Source organism: Globicephala melas, chromosome 6 (assembly GCF_963455315.2).
Source record: "Globicephala melas chromosome 6, mGloMel1.2, whole genome shotgun sequence".
In the NCBI taxonomy this organism is placed as follows: Eukaryota; Metazoa; Chordata; class Mammalia; order Artiodactyla; family Delphinidae; genus Globicephala; species Globicephala melas.
Window position 1 is genome coordinate 89979771 of NC_083319.1, and position 18480 is coordinate 89998250.

Consider the following 18480-nt stretch of genomic DNA (forward strand, 5'->3'; position numbering starts at 1 on the left):
GATTTCTTACCTTTACTGTATGCTTGCTTTTACCAATGAGCTTTTTCATTTTGCAATTTTCTTGTTTCTAGTTGTTGCCTTTTGCTTTTTGCCTAGAGGAGCTTCTTTAATATTTCTTGTAAAGCTGGTTTGGTGGTTCTGAACTCTTTTAGCTTTTGCTTGTCTATAAAGCTTTCGATTTATCCATCAAATCTGAATGAGAGCCTTGCTGTGTAGAGTTTTCTTGGTTATAGGTTTTCCCCTTTCATCACTTTAAATATATTGTGCCACTTCCTTCTGGCCTGCAGAGTTTCTGCTGAAAAGTCAGCTGATAGCTTTATGGGAGTTCCTTTGTATGCTATTTGCTGCTTTTCCCTTGCTGGTTTAATATTCTCTCTTTATCATTAATTTTTGTCGCTTTAATTACAGTGTGTCTTGGCATGTTCCTGTTTAGGTTCATCTTGTATGGGACTCTCTGCACTTCCTGGACTTGAGTGATTGTTGTTGTTGTTGTTTTCCCCCAGGTTAGGGAAGTTCTCTGCTATTATGTCTTCCAATATGTTCTCAGGCCCTTTCTCTCTTCTCCTTCTGGGACCCCCATAATGCAACTATTAGTGCATTTGATATTGTCCCAGAGGTCTCTTAAACTGTTCTCATTTCTTTTCATTCACTTTTCTGTTCAGCGGCAGTGATTTCCACTACTCTCTCTTCAATTCACTGCTTGTCCCAGAGTAAGGTCTGGCCTGCTGTGGGCACACTGGTTCTGCAGGCTGTGGGATTGTGGTTTTCTTGCATTTGGTGTCTGCCCCCTCGAGGGTGAGGCTGGTTTAGAGGCTAGTGCAAGCTTCCTGGAGAGCCAATGCCTGCCCCCTCATAGTGGAGCTGGGTCTTGGCCTGGTGGGCAGGGCAGTGTCTAGGGGCATGTCTAGAGGCACATGAGATTTTGTCTGTGCCCTTTAAGAATGAAGTCTGTATTTTCCGCAGTACTGTGGGGCTTCTGATAGTAAAGCCAAATGCTCTTGGGTCTTGTCTTCCTGGCACGTGATCCCAGGGCTGGGGAGCCTGACGTGGGGCTCAGAACTCTCACTCTTATGGGAGAATCTGTTCAATATAATTATTATCCAGTTTGTGGGTTGCCAACCTGGGGGTATGGGACTTGATTGTATCATGAGTCCACTGCTCCTACCTGTCTTGTTGTGGTTCCTTCTTTATGTCTTTGGTTGTAGAAGATCTTTTCTGGTAGGTTCTGTCTTTTTCATTAATGGTTGTTCTGCAGATAGCTGTGATTTTGGTGTGCTCCTGAGAGGAGATGAGCTCAGGGTCTTTCTACTCCACCATCTTGGCTGATCTGTATCAGAGAGTGTCTTAATTTCTCCCTCACTTTTGCAGGACAGCTTTGCTGGATATAGGACTTTCTGGTTGACAAGTTTTTTTTTTTTTCTATCACTTTGATATATTGGTCCATTGTCTTCTGGCATCCAGAGTTTCTGATAGCAAATCGGCTGATTTTGAGGATCGATTGTATGTGACAAATGACTTCTCTCTTGCTGCTTTCAAGATTCACTCTGTCTTTGTCATTTGACAGTTTGATTATGTGCCTTGGTGTGGGTTTGAGTTCATTTTACTTGGAGTTGGTCGAAATCTTTGGATATTTATGTTCATGTATTCCATCAAATTTGGAACATTTGCAGCCACAGTTTCTTCAGATATTCTCTGTGCCCCTTTTGCTCTCTTTTCTCCTTCTGGTACTCTCTCAATGCATATGTTGTTCTGGGAGATTGTATCCCACAGGTCCCTTAGGTTCTGTTCATTTTTCTTGAATCTTTTTTCTTTCTGTTTTTCAGCTTCAATAATTACCATTGTCTTGTGTTTAAGTTCACTGATTGATTCTATCTTCTGTCTGCTCAATTCTGCTTCTAGTAGTTTTTTCATTTCAATTATTGTAATTGAACTAAAATTATTTTAATTATTATCGTTGAACTAAAAGTTCTTGAATTGCTTTTTAGCTTCTCTATCTCTTTATTGTTCTTTCCATTTTATTCATACATCATTTTCTTGACTTTCTCTATGCCTTTCTTTAATTCTTTGAGCATTTTTAAGACAGTTGTTTTAAAGTCTTTTTTCAGAACAGTTTCTGTTGGTTTATTTTTTTCCTTTGAATGGGCCATACTTACTGTTTCCTTATATGATTTTGTCAAACACTGGACCTGTGAATCTAATAATGTGGTAACTCTGAAAATCAGATTCTCCCCCTTCCCAGGGTTTGCTTTGTTATTATTTTTGTTTTTTAGATTGTTGTAGGTCGGTTTTTGTGCTAAGAATTAGCCTGAGGTATAAACTTAAGGTCTTATCTCAGATTGTGTCTTTCCTTGGGCTTACACAGTGACTTTCTAATTTCCAGTATACACAGTTGCTATCGAATGTCCTAGTCTTTAATATGTTTCTCCCAAAAGGGCAAAAGAAAAAAATGAATGGGGTGGCACCACGCTTTTTACTCCCTTAAAAGTCATTTCAGCAGAAGGGGGAAGGGCTTACAATGAGGAGGTGTAAAAATAATGGCCACCCACCTCCTTGTACCTCTGTGATCAGAGGCAGCAATTAGTGATCAGAACACAGATCCCAAATATTTGGATGACATGGTCCTTATTGCCCAATCTGACTTTCTAGAACAAATGCATAGCTGTCTGCTATGAGTCAGGAGGCTGGGGGATGGGTAGCTACTACTGTGCTAAGAGCTGAAATTGACCAAAATTAACTGCAATTTACCATTCAAGTTTGCAATAGACTCTAAAGTTACCAGATAGTTACATCAAACAGATTCTGCTAGTGTAATTGTTGTTTGAGGGGAGATAGATTCCTGGTCCTTTCTACTCCCATCTTCCTAGAATCTTCTTTCTCTCCTTCACTTTTTTTTTTTTTTTTTTTTTTGCAGTATGCGGGCCTCTCACTGTTGTGGCCTCTCCTGTTGTGGAGCACAGGCTCTGGACGTGCAGACTCAGTGGCCATGGCTCACGGGCCTAGCCGCTCCGCGGCATGTGGGATCTTCCCAGACTGGGGCATGAGCCCGTGTCCCCTGCATCAGCAGGCGGACTGTCAACCACTGCGCCACCAGGGAAGCCCTCTCCTTCACTTTTGAAGCTAATTTTTCAGAATACAGACTTCTTGGTTGATGGGGTTTTTCTCTCAACACCTTACATATTTCACTCCATTCACTTTTTGCATTGTTTCTGAGGAGGAGTCAGATATCAGTCTTACCTTTCCTCCTCTATAGGTAAGCAATTTTTCCCTCTGGTGTCTTTCAGGATTCTCTGTTTTTAATTCTCTGCAGTTGAATATCATATGCCTAGGTGTAGTTTTATTTTGGCATTTAACCTGGTTGGTGTCCTCTGAGCTTTCTGGATCTGTGGTTTGATATCTGACATTAATTTGGTGAAATTCTCAGTCATTACTGCTTCGACTTTTGCTTTTGTTCCTTTTGATCTTTCTTCACTTTCTGGTATTCCCATTATACATATGTTACACCTTTTGTAGTTGTCTTCTGTATTCTTTTTTTTTTTTTTTCAGACTTTTTACTCTTCACTCTTCAGTTTTGGAATTTTATCTTGACATATCCTCATGCTTAGAGATTTTTTCATCAGCTGTATCCAGTCTACTAGTGAGTCAATCAAAGACATTCTTTCTCTGTTACAGTGTTTTTGATCTCTAGCATTTTCAAAATTCTTTCTTAGATTTTCCATCTCTCCATTTACTTTGTCTACTTTACCTATCTGTTCTTACATCTTGTCTACCTTTTTCATTAGTGCCTTTAGCATGTTAATCATTGTTATTTTAAATTCCTGGTCTGGTAATTCCAACATTCCTGCCATATCTAAGTCTGATTCTGATACTTGCTCTGTCTCTTCAGACTATGTTTTTGCCTTTATTATACCTTGTTTTTGTTGAAAGGCAGACATGGTGTACTGGGTAAAAGGAACTAAATAGGTCTTTAGTGGTATAATATAAAATGTGGAAGTGGGGGAAGTCTTCAACAGTCCTATGATTAGGTCTCAGTTTTTTGTGCGCATGTTGACCTGGGATCTGATCTTCATAAGTAGCTCTCAGTTTTTTCCCCAACTTAGGTGGGACAGGATGTTTGGAGGGGGTTGAGAGTGGGGTAGTTCCTTTCTCCACATGGAAAGCTAGAGGGGGTTGAATTTGCATATTACCCTTGCCCCAGGTTGGTTAGACTCTAATAGAACCCAAATAGGTTAGGCTCTGGTAAAAGTTTCTCCTGAAGGCAGACCTTTTAGGAAGTACAGAATGCTCTGTGTGTTTCAAAATGATTACTTTTCTCTTCTTCCTGCTGGAAGCACAAGGGGATTTTTCTCCAACATTCGCTGTGAGAAACCTGCTAGTGCTCCTGGAGGTAAACTTACAAAAAGTGTGGAGGCCCCCAGTGAATGGGGCCTATGGAGTTTTTAATCTCTCATACTTGTCCACACTGAGCCTCCAGCAATTAGTCAATTACAATTCAGGTTTTCCTACCCAACATTGGTTCCTGCAGATGTCTCTGCCTGAGGGTTTCTATTCCAGTAAGCTGATTCTCTGTATCTGCCTGTCTCCCCAGTTTTTGTGGCAGTAATTTGCCCTGTGACCTCACTTCCTCAACAGAGCTAAGATTTGTTGATTTTCAGTTTGTTCAGCTGTTTACTTGTTAAGATAGAGTGACAGTTTCCAAGGTTTTTACAAGTCAGACCAGAAACCAGAAGTCCTATTTTTAATAGGCAGCACATACATATGTACAAAATTTAAAAAGGAAAAAAGGTTACACAGAGTATACAAGGAATTTTTTTTTTGCTAGCATCACATTTTACTCCTAGTATGTAACTGTTACCAATTTCTTGTATCCTTTCAGAGATACCCTATGCTCATAGAAATATTTGGCTGATTAGATATGTATGTTTGTGTTGTATATTTTTATATGAGTGGTATCATAATGTACACAGTATCTTAAAATTTACCTTTCTCATTTAACAACGTATCTTGGAGACATTCTTCCTTTGTAATAGCTGCATAGTATGTCTCTGATGGATAATTTAGATGTTTCCAACTTGCTTTTTTATTATTTTTTTAATCTGCTATGTGCATTGCAGTTTTGTGACTTTTGTTGTGCTGAGATTTTCTTTTTAGTGGTATTATGTACATTCATAATGTACATTCACCACCCTCCATCTCTGGAACTTTTTCCTCTACCCAAACTGAAACTCTGTAGCTTTTTAACACTAATTCCCTGTTACCCCTCCCCCCAGTCCCTTGAAACCACCATTCTATTTTTGTCTCCATGAGTTTGACTACTCTAGGTATTGATACCTCAAGATTTTAATTTTTAATGTAGACAAAGTTATCAATCTTTTGTTTGATGGATTGTACTTTTCTGCGTTGTCTAAGATGATAATGATGCCCTGGGATGCCCTTATTGGAAGGGTTGGGCCTCCTTAGTCATGCTGTGGCACCATCACCCTTTCCCCTGTACTTTCCTGGAGTGTAAAAGCTGGAGAAAGGAGAAGGTGGATGAGGAGCAGAAATTCTGGGCATCAGACCCCAGGAGAGTGACTAATTCATGTAATAGCATGCCCAACGTCATCATATCCCTGTGTGGAAAGAGGCCAAGTTCCCACCAAGGACTCTTTTTTTTTGGGGGGGCGGTATGCGGGCCTCTCACTGTTGTGGCCTCTCCCGTTGCGGAGCATGGGCTCCGGACGCGCAGGCTCAGCAGCCATGGCTCACGGGCCCAGCCGCTCTGCTGCATGTGGGATCTTCCCGGACCGGGGCACGAACCTGTGTCCCCTGCATCGGCAGGCGGGCTCTCAACCACTGCACCACCAGGGAAGCCCCCTCCAAGGACTCTTGACTCACCTTCCAGTCAGGATACCTTGGAGTTGGTGGGATTACCTGAGGTCAGCAGTTCAGGTGGCCTGAATATCCTGGAGTCCACCCTCAAGAACACCTGCCTAATTCTATGTAGTTGAGCATCCTGAGGCCACTGCATGCAGAGCTTTATTATTTTTTTCTAATTACAAAGATAACTCATACTTTGTACGCAAAATTCAAATGTTACAGACACATGTAGTGTAGTCAGTGCACATCACCTGTGGTCCCATCCCCAAAGAAAATCTCAGTACACAGCAAGGCACCTATTTCTTTTTTTTTTTTTTAGGTTTGTTTGTTTATTTATTTATTTTGGCTGTGCCAGGTATTAGTTGTGGTTTGTTTGTTTATTTATTTATTTATGTAGGCTGCGCCGGGTCTTAGTTGCAGCACGTGGGATCTTTGTTGCGGTATCTTTTAGTTGCTGCATGCGGGATCTTTAGTTGCAGCATGTGGGCTTCTTAGTTACAGCGTGCATATGGGATCTAGTTCCCTGTTGAGGGATCCAACACGGGCCCCGTGCATTGGGACTGCAGAGTCTTACTCACTGGACCACTAGGGAAGTCCCAGGCACCTATTTCTTGATCATTTTTCTTTTCCATTCAAAAACAAACACCTATTTCTGTATTAAACATACCATGGCCATCTTTCCATATTCATACATAGTGATAGATCTATCTAATTTAAAAAGTATTGAGAATGTATTCATTTAAATTTTTATTACAGAAGTGTTACATGAATACATACTCTGAGTCAACAACATACAAATATAAGAGGAAAGTGACATTCTTCTTTCGTTTCTCCTGCTCTCCTCTTCCCAGATGGGAAAATTTCCTTTCCCTTTTCTTTGCATTTACACACAGACACAACACATACACACACACACTTGTTTCACTTAACCATAGACCTTGAACATCTTTCATGTCAGTACAGATCTAACTCATTTCCTTACTGCCTGTATAATTTTCAAGTATACCATAATTCAGTGGTTCTGGGATTCATGTGGGGAAGTTGTTAGAACACGGGTTGCTAAGCCCCCCTGCAAGTCTTCTGCTGGGGTGGGCTGGTGCAGCCTGAGGCTGTCCTGAGGTGCCCACATTGGGAACCAAGTCCTGTCCATCACTCTTGTGTTTGTACAAACATCCTGTACATGTCTCTGAGCACTGAAGGGAGGGTTTTGTAGGGTAATTTGTAGGCATGGAAATGGATCAAACGGGATTAGCTATAGCTACAATACTTTTAATGACATGGCCAAACTGGGCTCCAACAATGCAGACCCTCTCCTCCACAGTGCACACATCCTGCCTGTGTATACCACCCATATCAAACACTGTGCAAAATTGCTTTTATTTTGCCAGTTTGATATATATTTTAAGATATATACTTATTTTAATTATTTAATTATGAAAGAAGCTGAACAATGAATGCCTTCCTTTTTGTGAACTTTTAATTTTGGATTTTAGATTTATAGAAATGTTGCAAGATAGTACCAAGTTCCCAAATGCCCTATCCCAATTTCCCTCCACGTTAACATACCTAACTATGGTACATTTCCCAGAACAAAGAAATTAACAGTGATCCATTACTAATAACTAAACTCCAGATTTTATTTGGATTTTACCAGTGTTCCCACCAATGTCCTTTTCTGTTCCAGCATCCCACATTGCATTTAGGTGTCTTGTCTCCTTAGGTTCCTCTGGTCTGTCCATGTCTCCTATGACCTGGGCAGTTACAAAGACTCTTGGTCAGTTATTCTGCCAAATGTCTCTCAATTTGGGTCTGTCTGATGTTTTTCTAATGATTAGACAGGGATTATAGCTTTAGGGGTGAGGGGAATACCACAGAGGTGAAGTGCCTTTCTCATCATGTCATGTCATGTCATATCAAGGGATACATGATATCGCATGCTTCCTTCAAAAATAAGAACTGTTTAGTAAGGAAAATTCCAGACACACATAAAAATAGGAAGAATAGAGTAAGTACTCATCACTGGGCTCCCAGTCACTAGTGTTTTGCCACTTTGGTTCTGGATGGCTGTTCAATGTGGTTGGAAGATGAGTTTCCCATCTCACCTTTCTTCCTTTTCTCTTCTCCTCTTTCCTTCCTTCCTCTCTCTCTCGTTTCCTTTTTCAAACAGAAAGGTGACACTGATTAACTGTGGTGGGAATCTAGCTGGGACCTAGATGGAGGAGCATAAAGCATCTAGGCAAAATGTCCTCATGTAGGAATCCCAGCTAATGATGGCCTTTTGGTCTTTGCTTCACTTCTAGCTTTTTCTTGAAGAGGTGACTGGTCCAGCCTAGGGTACCCTTATTATTAGCTTGGACTCTAGGATCTGAGTGAAAGGAACCCAACTCAAATTGTTTAAGCAAAATACAGAATTCACTAGCTCAGAAAATTAAAATCAACTGAGTTGGACTCGATCCTCTGGCTCACTTTGTGTCCCCTTTCTTGCCACTTTCCAGCTGTTTCCCCTCTGTTGCTGCCACCTGTGGTGCCTGGATCACTGCTGACAGCATGTGGTGACCCCCCCAGCTTCTCAGCTGAGGTTGATTCTCCCCACAGTCATTTCAGTGCAAGCCAAAGGCGTGCGCTTGGTTGGACAAACCTGGATTACTTCCCTGCGCTTCCTGAACCAACCACTGGGAATGTAATTCTTGATTGCACAGCCTTGAGGCTAGAATCAAGTTCATTTAAGTCAGACCACACGGGTTAAATAAAGGAAAAGGTACTTCCCCTAATAAAAACTGGGTTGATGCTATAAAAAAGAAGGGAGTGTGGATCCAGGGTATGAAAAACAACTGATAAACCCTGTTTATCTGGGACCCCTTTCTCATGTCTTTCTTTTCCAGCCTTTCCTTCTCCCAACCCCTGCAGATGAGCCCACTCTCCTTTGTGTCCCTCACTGTTTAACCCACCATGATTCTTTCAGAGCATTTGTCCCTTTGATAAGGTGGGTGTGGTCCACCCTAGGAGCATCTGTGGAGAATTTTTAAACAATCATAAAATCAAGATTTAATCTTTTAAATAACCATACACTAGTAATTCTAAACAGTGTCAGTGATAAAATGTTCCTTGAAAAAAAACCCCAACAAACCAAGATACAGAACATTTCCAGCACCACAGAGGCTTCCTTAAGGAAATGGTTTTTTTTGTTGTTGTTTGTTTGTTTTTGCGGCACGCGGGCCTCTCACTGCTGTGGCATCTCCTGCCGTGGAGCACAGGCTCCGGACGCGCAGGCTCAGCGGCCATGGCTCACGGGCCCAGCTGCTCCGCGGCATATGGGATCCTCCTGGACCGGGGCACGAACCCATGTCCCATGCATCGGCAGGCGGACTCTCAACCACTGCACCACCAGGGAATCCCAGGGAAATGTTTTGATACTTAACAATCTGATCCGAATTCTGCATTCACAGATGCTGAGAAAATCTCAGACATGTTTAGAGATGTCTGAGAAAATCTCAGACACCCCCACCTTGTGGGGGTGTAGGAAGGCCTTCTCACCCTTTGTGAGTGTCCCCCCCACCCCCCCAAGTAATCCCCCAGTCCCCTTGGGGATTACTTACCTCCAGGAGTGGGCTGTTTCTGCCCCCATTTCTCGACCATCCCTGGAGTGGGGCCTGAGCCTACCTGCGCCAGTCCTTTGGGGCCCAGGGTGGGGGAGATGTTCAAAGCTATCAGCTCATTTTCCTGACTCACTAGCTTCATTTCACTACTATTCCCAAGGCCTTGCCAGGTGCTCTAAGCTGTTCTCAGAGTAGGGTCTGCAGGTCTCTCCTTGTTGAACCACATACCTGAGGCTGGGTTTTCTTCATATACTTCAACCCTAGCAATATATTGCAACAGATTCAATGCAGAAGCAGATGTGAGACTCCAGCTATCTTCTATGAAGCCAGACTTTAAAGAGATTTGCAAAAATGTGAAACATTTGCCACTCTTCTCTATATTTGGGGGAATTATAGCTACGTTTTAAAAAAGGGTAATATTTAAAATGAAAATAATTTTAAAAAATGTTTTAATTTATAATATGGTAAACATAGAAAGATATAAGCCATATTAGCAAAAACTTTTTGAGGCCTTCAATCTGTTTTTTTTTCTTGGCCACACCACACAGCTTGAAGGATTTTAGTTACCTGACCAGGGATTGAACCTGGGCCCTTGGCAGTAAGAGCATGGAGTCCTAACCACTGCACTGCCAGGGAACTCCCGTCAATCATTTTTAAAAAGTATAAAATGGTTTTGAGAGTAGGAGTCTGAGAATCGCTAATCTAATTTAATCCTCATAGCAGCTCTATAAGGTGGTATCATTAGTCCCACGTCAACAGTGAATAAATTGAGGCCCAGAGAAGGGAAGAGATCTGCCCTTCGCTTCACTGCCATTAAGTGGCAAGGGCAGAATTCAGACCTCCTGCTCAAGGTATATCCCTCAAGATTCAACGAAACCTACTCCTCCTGTAGGCAGATAGGGTAGGGGAGGTCCCCGGAAAAAGAAATCCAGGCATGGCTTTCTTTTTAATACATGGACTCCCGTATTTTTAAAAAATTTTTTATTTATTTATTTTTGGCTGTGTTGGGTCTTCGTTTCTGTGCGAGGGCTTGCTCTAGTTGCGGCAAGCGGGGGCCACCCCTCATCGCGGTGCGTGGGCCTCTCACTATCGCGGCCTCTCTTGTTGCGGAGCACAGGCTCCAGACACGCAGGCTCAGTAGTTGTGGCTCACGGGCCCATTTGCTCCGCGGCATGTGGGATCTTCCCAGACCAGGGCACAAACCCGTGTCCCCTGCATTGGCAGGCAGATTCTCAACCACTGCACCACCAGGGAATCCCCTGGGCATGGCTTTCTTGACATAAGAAAAGCCATTTTTGGCCTAAGTCATTTTAAGCCTGGCCACAACGCTTGCCCTTCAACAGGTCTCAGTAATGATCTTAAGAGAAAAAAAGAACAAACTATTATCAGGCAAGAGAAATAACAGTAGCAAAGATAATATATCAGTAGTAAAGACTCTCAATTCTGTTTCAATGGTAGTCTGAAGTGCTCAACTACCAGATCAGCTGGGACCTAAGGGATGATGTAGACCTTTTCTGACCCTCATGACTTCATTCAACTAAAGCTTGGACTCTGACTGCCCAAGCCCTTTATGAATACACATGTTACCTTAGCTTAAAACTTCCTCAATTTTGCTCTTTGGGGAGACACTGCTTTGGGAAAAAGCCGCAGCATTCTCCTTACTTGTTGCAAGTAATAAATCCTTCCTTCTCCCACTCTTTGTCTTCTGGCTTGACACCCACCAAAAGGCAAAGCCAGTTTTTCAGGTAACACTCCGACAAGAGCGCCATTTAGGAGTCCGCTTGCCTCTTTGAGCTACGTATCCTCATTTGTAAGGTGTGGACCACAATGTTTCCACTTCCTGGGACTACTGGGGTGATTCTGCATCAGGTAAAGAGCAAACGAGGATATTAATAACCCGCTGAGTGAGAAATGTATCCCATTCTACAGAAAAGAAGGCTGAGGCCCCATGACTAAGCGGGCTCCAGCTCTAGGGACCACCCGCCCCCGGCCCGCCTGGACCATCCCCTTCCAAGCTCCCGACTTGCCTGGGCGTCCCCCGCCCCCAGCCCCACTGGGACCCCCTGGCTCCTAGCGCGCCAGTACCGCTCTAACCCCAGCCCGCCTGGACTCATGTTCCCCACCAGGCCAGTGCTGGTCGCCGGGTAGCAGACGGCTCCGCCCGCTTGCCTCACTTCCGGCGCCCAGGCCGGAAGCCTCTCTTCCGGTTCTCAAGATCGCGCTCCGGAAGTGAGTCACTCTGCCAGCACCTAAGATGGCCGCCAGTCCATCCACCACCGTGGTCAACAGAGGAGAAGCGGGAGCGAACCCGGAAGTTGCCCGGCTCGGCCATGGGAGATGTTGGGGGCGTGGCTTCCGGCGGCCAGCGCCTGCGAGTGCGGGCGGCTGGGTCTAGCTGAGGCGGCGGCTGACAGGAGCTCCTCCCCGGTCGGCTGCGGCTGGTTCCTAGGCGAACCCGCGGCCCTCAGCTCGTGGCCCCGCGAGGCTCCAGGGCCGCACCGTGGGATGGACGAGGGGAAGATGGACGAGAATGAATGGGGGTACCACGGTGAAGGCAACAAGAGCCTAGTGGTGGCCCACGCACAGGTGAGCGGTTGACTGTCGGCGCGGTTCAGGGCCCTTACCCTACTCCCGGTGGGTTCCGCGTCCCCCAAGCACCCCCTCCGCTCAGGTCGGTTCTGCATCCCCTCAGGACCCATTACCCCCGGATCGGTTCCCCAGCAGCCCTCCTTCCGGTCGGTTGCGCGTTCCCCCAGTGTCACTGCCCCGCGATAAGTTTCGCGTCCCCCCAGCATCACCCCACCCCGTCGGGTCAGTTCCACGTCCCGCTGGTATCACCGCCTTCCCCCAGATCAGTTCCGCGTCCCCCCAGCGCTCTCCTCCCCGTAGGTTGGTGCCATGTCTCCCCAGCACTCCCCTCCCTCCAGATCGGTTCACTGTTCCTCCAGTGTCACCTTTTCCCCCCGGTTTTGTTCCGCGTCCTTCCAACGCTCCCCATCCCGGCCTCACACGGTGCCGCCTGCGACTGCCCAGCTGCGGTGAGGCCGTCCCGAGTAACCTTAGGGAAGATACAGGGTACGGGCAAGGTCAGGAGAAAGAAGCAAAGTGCTTGGGGTGCTGTTACCTCCCTGAGATGCAGGGAATTGCTGTTCTCCTGCTGCTGTTGTTAATATTAGTGGAGCATTGTCTACAGGTTCTTCTCCAGAATCTTTTAGAATTGAAAGAATTTCCCTTTCTTAATTCAGTAAGGAAGAGAGTTTCAGAGAGTGCAGTGACGACTCCCAGTGAGTTGAATCCAGGAAGAGAAGCTTGTGGATTTGTGTGAAGGCCCAGATCTCTCTGACATCTTGCTGTCTAATGCAACCAGGCAGGAATGTGGTGGGCTGGGGGAGGAGTGATAGGTGTCACTGAGGGCTTAAGAGTATGGGAGTTGCAGTTACACAGAGCTGGGCAGAATCCCAGTTCTACCACTGCCTGGCTCAGGCTCAGTTTCTGCATTTTCAAAGTGGAACTAGTAACAGAATCCCCTTTGCGGAATTGATAGAAAGATGAGGAGCTGGACAAGTTATGCAAGTGATAACTATCATCCACCTTGGACTTGGCGGTTAAAAGCGCTGACCCAGCCCAACAGCTCCCGTGGGGAGCTCATCTTCCAATGCCTCAGTAAGATTGCATGGTATATCATCATTTTATGTAAAGCTAATTAAGGCTTCTTTTGGCTAATGTACTGAGTTTCAAAAGTAGCCTCAGATGAAGTAGCAAGCTCCAGACTCAGCGTAAAAGAACACCAGGCCTTGGGCCCTCAGATGCCTTCTCCATTGTCCCTGACAAGCATGTGTCTACCCTTCAGGGCAACTGGCCCCTTCCCTTCCCTTGTTGCACAGCCCCAGGTGTTAGGGTCATGTTTCTTTTTCCTTTTTTTCCCCCCTTTTAAACTGAGTCATCAGGGTATCCTGTATCTGTTCTCTTCATTCTTTATTTAAAATCTAAATTTGCTTTACTATGCTCATTCCTGCTTGGTTGTTGTTAGCTCAACATTTGAATTTGAAGATTATCATCACGAGTAGTCTTGTAAGAAAAGGTTCCCACCAAGTGAAGGCGCTGAGTAAAGGGAGAACTCTGACCCTTGCGTGTGGAGAAACCTTTGTGCTTTGCCTGGGCCTTGAGGGAGGACAGAGCCCTGGAAGGCAGCTTTCAGGACCCTACTGTGCCCAAGGAGAGGGTGTGTGTGTGTGAGTGGGATAGAAGAAGGTGGGTGAGCACCAAGTATTTCTGCTCCCATGGGTGGACTCTCCAGACCCACCTCGTTCATTCTGAAGTAGAGGGTGACCCTCACCAGGTTTCTTTCAGATCGGGAGACGGTCTCTTTCTCAGAGGGGGCATCGTCTACTTTCAGAATTGAAAGGTCCTTAAAAAGTGATGAGTCTATCCCCTCTCCTTTCCAGTGTCAGAACCCGACATACCTTCAGCCAGCCAGTCCTGAGGCCTGGCATCTGCACTGAAGGAACATGGGATAAGACACAGACAGACAGCCTTCCAGGCTGGTGGGTTGGGAGGCTTCCAGGAGCACAGGACTTGAAAATGGGGCCTGGATATGGAGGAGCTAAGTGCAGGCCGAAGGAGGCCATAGCGTGGTGTGTGCTCAGGGTTGGGCAGTAAGAGATGACAGTGTGAGGCCTGAACCATATGCCAGTTCTTGACAGGTTGCTGTCAGTTTTCCTGTGGCCCAGTGCTCAGCATCCTTGGGTCCAGCTGTGCAATTTAACCCTTTCCCAGGCACTGGCCCTTGGCCCTGGCACTGACCCTCTGAGGTGCTCTAAGGCTGTGGCCAACCTGACACTGTACTCTAGTGGGTGCCTGGAGTCCCCGGCACTGACCCTGTGGGGGGTCTTGGGCAAGGACACTTCCCTTGTGGGCATGTACTTTCCTTTCCTTACTGTAGCCCGAGGGTGCTGTCACTTGTTCTAGTGGCTGTGCCAGTTCATGCTGAGCTGTGGTCACGAAGCCTGGCGCTGCCCTCAGGTGCGCTGCTGCCAAGTGGGATTTCTCTCCGTGTGGTGGTGTTGCTTTTACATCTGCAGTGACTCTTCTTTACCTTGGTCTTGTTCGCTTTGGCTTGGCATCCTGTCCTGTGAAGGTCACTGTAAGTCTGGTTTGTCATTTGATCTCGTATGTGCCTTCAGTGTGGAGAGTCACCCAGGGCAGGCCAGGCAGACTCCTCCCCAGGCACTGAGCTGCCTTCCAGCTGCCCTCGCCTCTGGGGTGCAGGGCAAACAGGGGCCCACTCCCTTTATCACACTAAGCTGTTGTGATGTTTTCCTCCTGTTGACAGAGATAACATGAAAGACCCGCCAACCAAGATCTTTTATCAAAAGTTTGTTCCTGATCTTTCAGGTTTTATAGCCTTTCTAAGATTCTGATTGGGCTTCAGATCCTTTCTGCAATTGTTTTGATGCCCTGGGGTGTTTGTCCTGAAGATACGGGGTTCAGGCAGTCAGGAGCTGTGTGTTTCTCTTCTCTTGTGTTTTAGGATTTGTAGATCATACTTCTTAATGGAGCTGTTGGAAGCAAATGAGTTGTTCTCTCTTTTTTTTTTTCTTTCTTTCTTTTTTTAATGGCGTATTCCCAAGTCCTGGGCTAAATTTTCTCCTGAATCTAGTATAAGGAGTCTTAACGTTCTGTTGCCTATAGTATTTTTTTTTAACAAGTAACTTATTCTGCATTTGAGAGTTTTAATGATATTCATACAGGTTGATACAGCTGATGTGACTTCTTGGTGATGTCTCATTGGAGAGCTGTGCATGTAGCCCTGTCTTTATTCCTGGGATCACCTGCAGTTGAAAGGTTAGGATTTGTTATTTCCAAAATATATTCCCTTTGGTGGTTTCCAGTCCTGGCCTTGGTGAGTGCTGAGCTCTGCCTTTCTAGCATGTAGGGGTCTGCTGGTCTAGGTCTGGTATCCTAAGGTGGCATGGTCACTTCCCCCGCCCCGACAATACCTTCTTCCTCCTCAGCAGAACTCAGGACAGCAGCTGCCCCTTTTACCAGGAAGGTAAGGAAGGTTTCTGTGTCTGCTGCAGAAGGACGAGACCACAGCACTGGGTCACCTACCTCTTGGTTTGTTTGGACACCTGCTCTGTGGCCATCGTGTGGCCTTGGAGAGCCTGGGGTCCTTGAAGGCTCCACTCTACGCACCCTCACTGTGCATTCCATGCATTTGTGGTGTGTCTTTATAAAACATTCTGATTCTCTTCTGACTGTTGGATTTTCCATCCTTTAGGGACCATCTGAACACCTCTTCTGCTGCAGCCCCTAAGTGTCCTTCCCCCAAATGTCACCTGGGCTTACACCTCCACTGTCCTGTCTCCTACCTCACAACTTGCATCCGTGTCTGCTTCAGTCCTGAGGCAGCTGTGGGTCCATACAGGCAGGTGAAACATGGGATGGAAAATGTCCTGCCCATTCCAGACACCTGCTGTCCCCACCTGTGGTCTCCACCTCCTGTCTGGCCTCCCTTTGGAGTCCTTGGCCCCCCTTTATGACAGGGGTTCCCAACCCCCGGGCTGTGGACCGGTATGGGTCCGAGGCCTGTTAGGAACCAGGCCGCACAGCAGGAGGTGAGTGACGGGCAAGCGAGCGAAGCTTCATCTGCCGCTCCCCATCGCTGACATTGCTGCCTGGACCACCCTCCCCGCCACCCCCCGGCCTCCGCCGTGGAAAAATTGTCTTCCACAAAACTGGTCCCTGGTGCCAAAAAGGTTGGGGACAGTTGCTGTATGAGATGTCTCGAGTCACCCTCCATCTGTTCTGTCTGAGGCTGTCAGCCCAACAATGCGTCCCACACCTTGTCCCTCTTATCCTTCTGTGGGCCCTGGGGTGTGTTTCTGGTTGTCTCTGGTCAGCAGAGGCAAGTGACTTGGCTTGGTATTCTGTCACGGGTATTCTGATGGAAGACCTGGGCTGTGCCCGAGTGGGGTGTCTGTGGGTGGTGGCCTCACTGAGAAGCAGGGCTGAGCCATTTTGGGATGCCTGGGGCAGCACCCTGCGGGTCGATTCCTTCTGCTGTTGTTGTGTTTATCTGTCTCCCTTTCCCTTGAAAGTTGCGTGATCTCTGCTTCCCTGGGGTCTTCTTGGGGTCCCATCCTGGGTTATATCCTCACTCTGGTGGAAGACCTGACTTGGGCTTGTCCTCCAGCAGTGAGGCTTCAGCGACTGATCACTTCACACCTTGTCTTTGCCAAGAGGCCCTGGAGTCTTAATTCCACCCACAAGTTTCCTTCCTTGGGCTTCACATGGGCAGGTGACCCTTTTATATATTGTTTTTGTGGTCTTTTATTTTTATTTAATACCAATCATTTGTTCCTCTCTCTGCCCCAGAAAATACAGAATACTAGAAGGAAGAAAGTAAAAAGCATCCAATGTCTCCCTACTAAGAAAATAATTTTTGTTAACACTTGGTGCACTTCCTTGTATTATATGCTTTTATTGGGTACTTAAGCATCCTTATCTGTCTGTTTTTGTTTTCTGCTTTTTCACTCAACCCTACAGCATAAATATGTAGATAATTCTTCACACAAGTTTTCAAGGCTGCAGAGCACTTAGGCAGCCAGAGTTCCTGTGCTGTCAGACATTTACATTGTTGTGCTTTTAGAGCTGTTGTGAGCCAGGCTTTGCTGATGTCTTGGTGTTTTGAGGACTTGGGTGGGTTCTCAGAGGGGATCGAAGGAGCATCTCCTAGGCCTCGTGGCACATGACATGCCAGTACTCCCCCACCCCTGCCATGGCCTGGGACCCTCACAGCACTGAATGCTTTCTATTCCTTTTATAAGTGGCGTGTTGTACGTTTTGAGGTTGTTTAATGTGTATGTGTTTATATGTGTCATTTCTCCATTCACTGACTTTTTCAGTTTGTTAAAATCTTTGATTTTCATCTAGTGTTCCACGGTATGAGAGAGCACACCATGATTTTCTGTCCTCAAGGACAGAGAAGGTGTGGCCCCGGCCTAAGATTCCCTGTCCTGCTTTGGAACAGGGAAGAGCTGCTTCTGCCCCAGACTGTGCAGAAACTCTTGTTAAGCCCCTCTTCTTAGTCTCACCCCTTTCTCTTCGTTCTTAGCATTTTAGCCTAGACACTATGAAGAGGGTATGTTTTAAAATCTGGTTTCAGATATTTAGTTTAAAAGGAAAGGAGTTGTTTCCTTCACAACTGGTTAAGACCTTGTGAGCTTGCAGGGCCCTGGTGCTTACCAGATTATGCGTTGATTTCAGCTCCTTCGTGGGAATCTCCCTGTGGGTGGCTGGATCAGTCCCACTCCATGCCATGGGTGGCCCTTGGACTAACTGCGTCTTTGTGCCAACCAGGGCTGGTGAGGTTGATTTCTCACCTTTTCTCTGCTATCCACTTGAATAGGTGTTGTCTGGTCCCATGGCCAGCCTCGTGGCATGTAACAGGGCCACCAACCCAGCCCAGTCAGACCTTTACAAGGGGCAGTTAGTACTCGCCGTCCAGAATAGGTGTGCCCACTGAGTGCTTGAGTTTGTGGAGACTGGCCTTCAAGGCTGACACTGCGGCTCCTATGGGGCAGGTGGGCAGTTTCTGGCGATGGTTTTAAATGGGTCCCTAGAGAAAGCAGTTTTCCTTGAAGCAGACACAACATGACACTCAGAATTTCTTAGCAGGTCTTGAGAAACAGTGAAGTCCAGGTGAGAAGTGAGTGTGCTTTTAGGGGGGCTGAGTTTCTGGAATGTTGCCTAGAATTAGGGTTTCTGCATATCAGCTTTTGTTTTTCCTTGAATTTTTTTTTTTTTTTTTTTTTTTGGTGGTACGCGGGCCTCTCACTGTTGTGGCCTCTCCCGTTGCGGAGCACAGGCTCCGGACATGCAGGCTCAGCAGCCATGGCTCACAGGCCCAGCCGCTGCGCGGCATGTGGGATCTTCCAGGACCGGGGCATGAACCTGTGTCCCCTGCATCAGCAGGCGGACTCTCAACCACTGCGCCACCAGGGAAGCCCTTTCCTTGAATTTTGAT

The 18480-nt window shown here is 46.2% G+C and overlaps 1 protein-coding gene and 1 long non-coding RNA gene across 4 annotated transcripts in view; one reads left to right on the forward strand and one right to left on the reverse strand.

Moving 5' to 3' along the window:
- LOC115847431 (inositol-pentakisphosphate 2-kinase) overlaps positions 1-18480 on the forward strand; it is a 155050-nt gene that overhangs the window by 93146 nt on the left and 43424 nt on the right. Inside the window, exon 1 of one of the 2 annotated variants that reach the window (XM_030847222.2) lies at positions 11797-12038. The exons of the other annotated variant lie outside the window; for it this stretch is intronic. Within the exon in view, the coding sequence (XP_030703082.2) occupies positions 11958-12038 (81 nt within the window). The 5' untranslated portion in view covers positions 11797-11957. Of the gene's footprint in view, positions 1-11796; positions 12039-18480 lie in introns of those variants that run through there. 2 annotated transcript variants of the gene reach the window in all.
- Positions 6938-11634, reverse strand: LOC115847436 (uncharacterized). Of its 2 annotated transcripts, none has more exons than XR_004037329.2 (4): positions 11576-11634; positions 11115-11312; positions 9453-10809; positions 6938-8010 (listed from the first exon to the last, which is right to left on the reverse strand). It is a non-coding gene; the product is annotated as an uncharacterized lncRNA (long non-coding RNA). The 2 variants fall into 2 exon arrangements; XR_004037330.2 differs by having other exon boundaries at positions 11538-11605.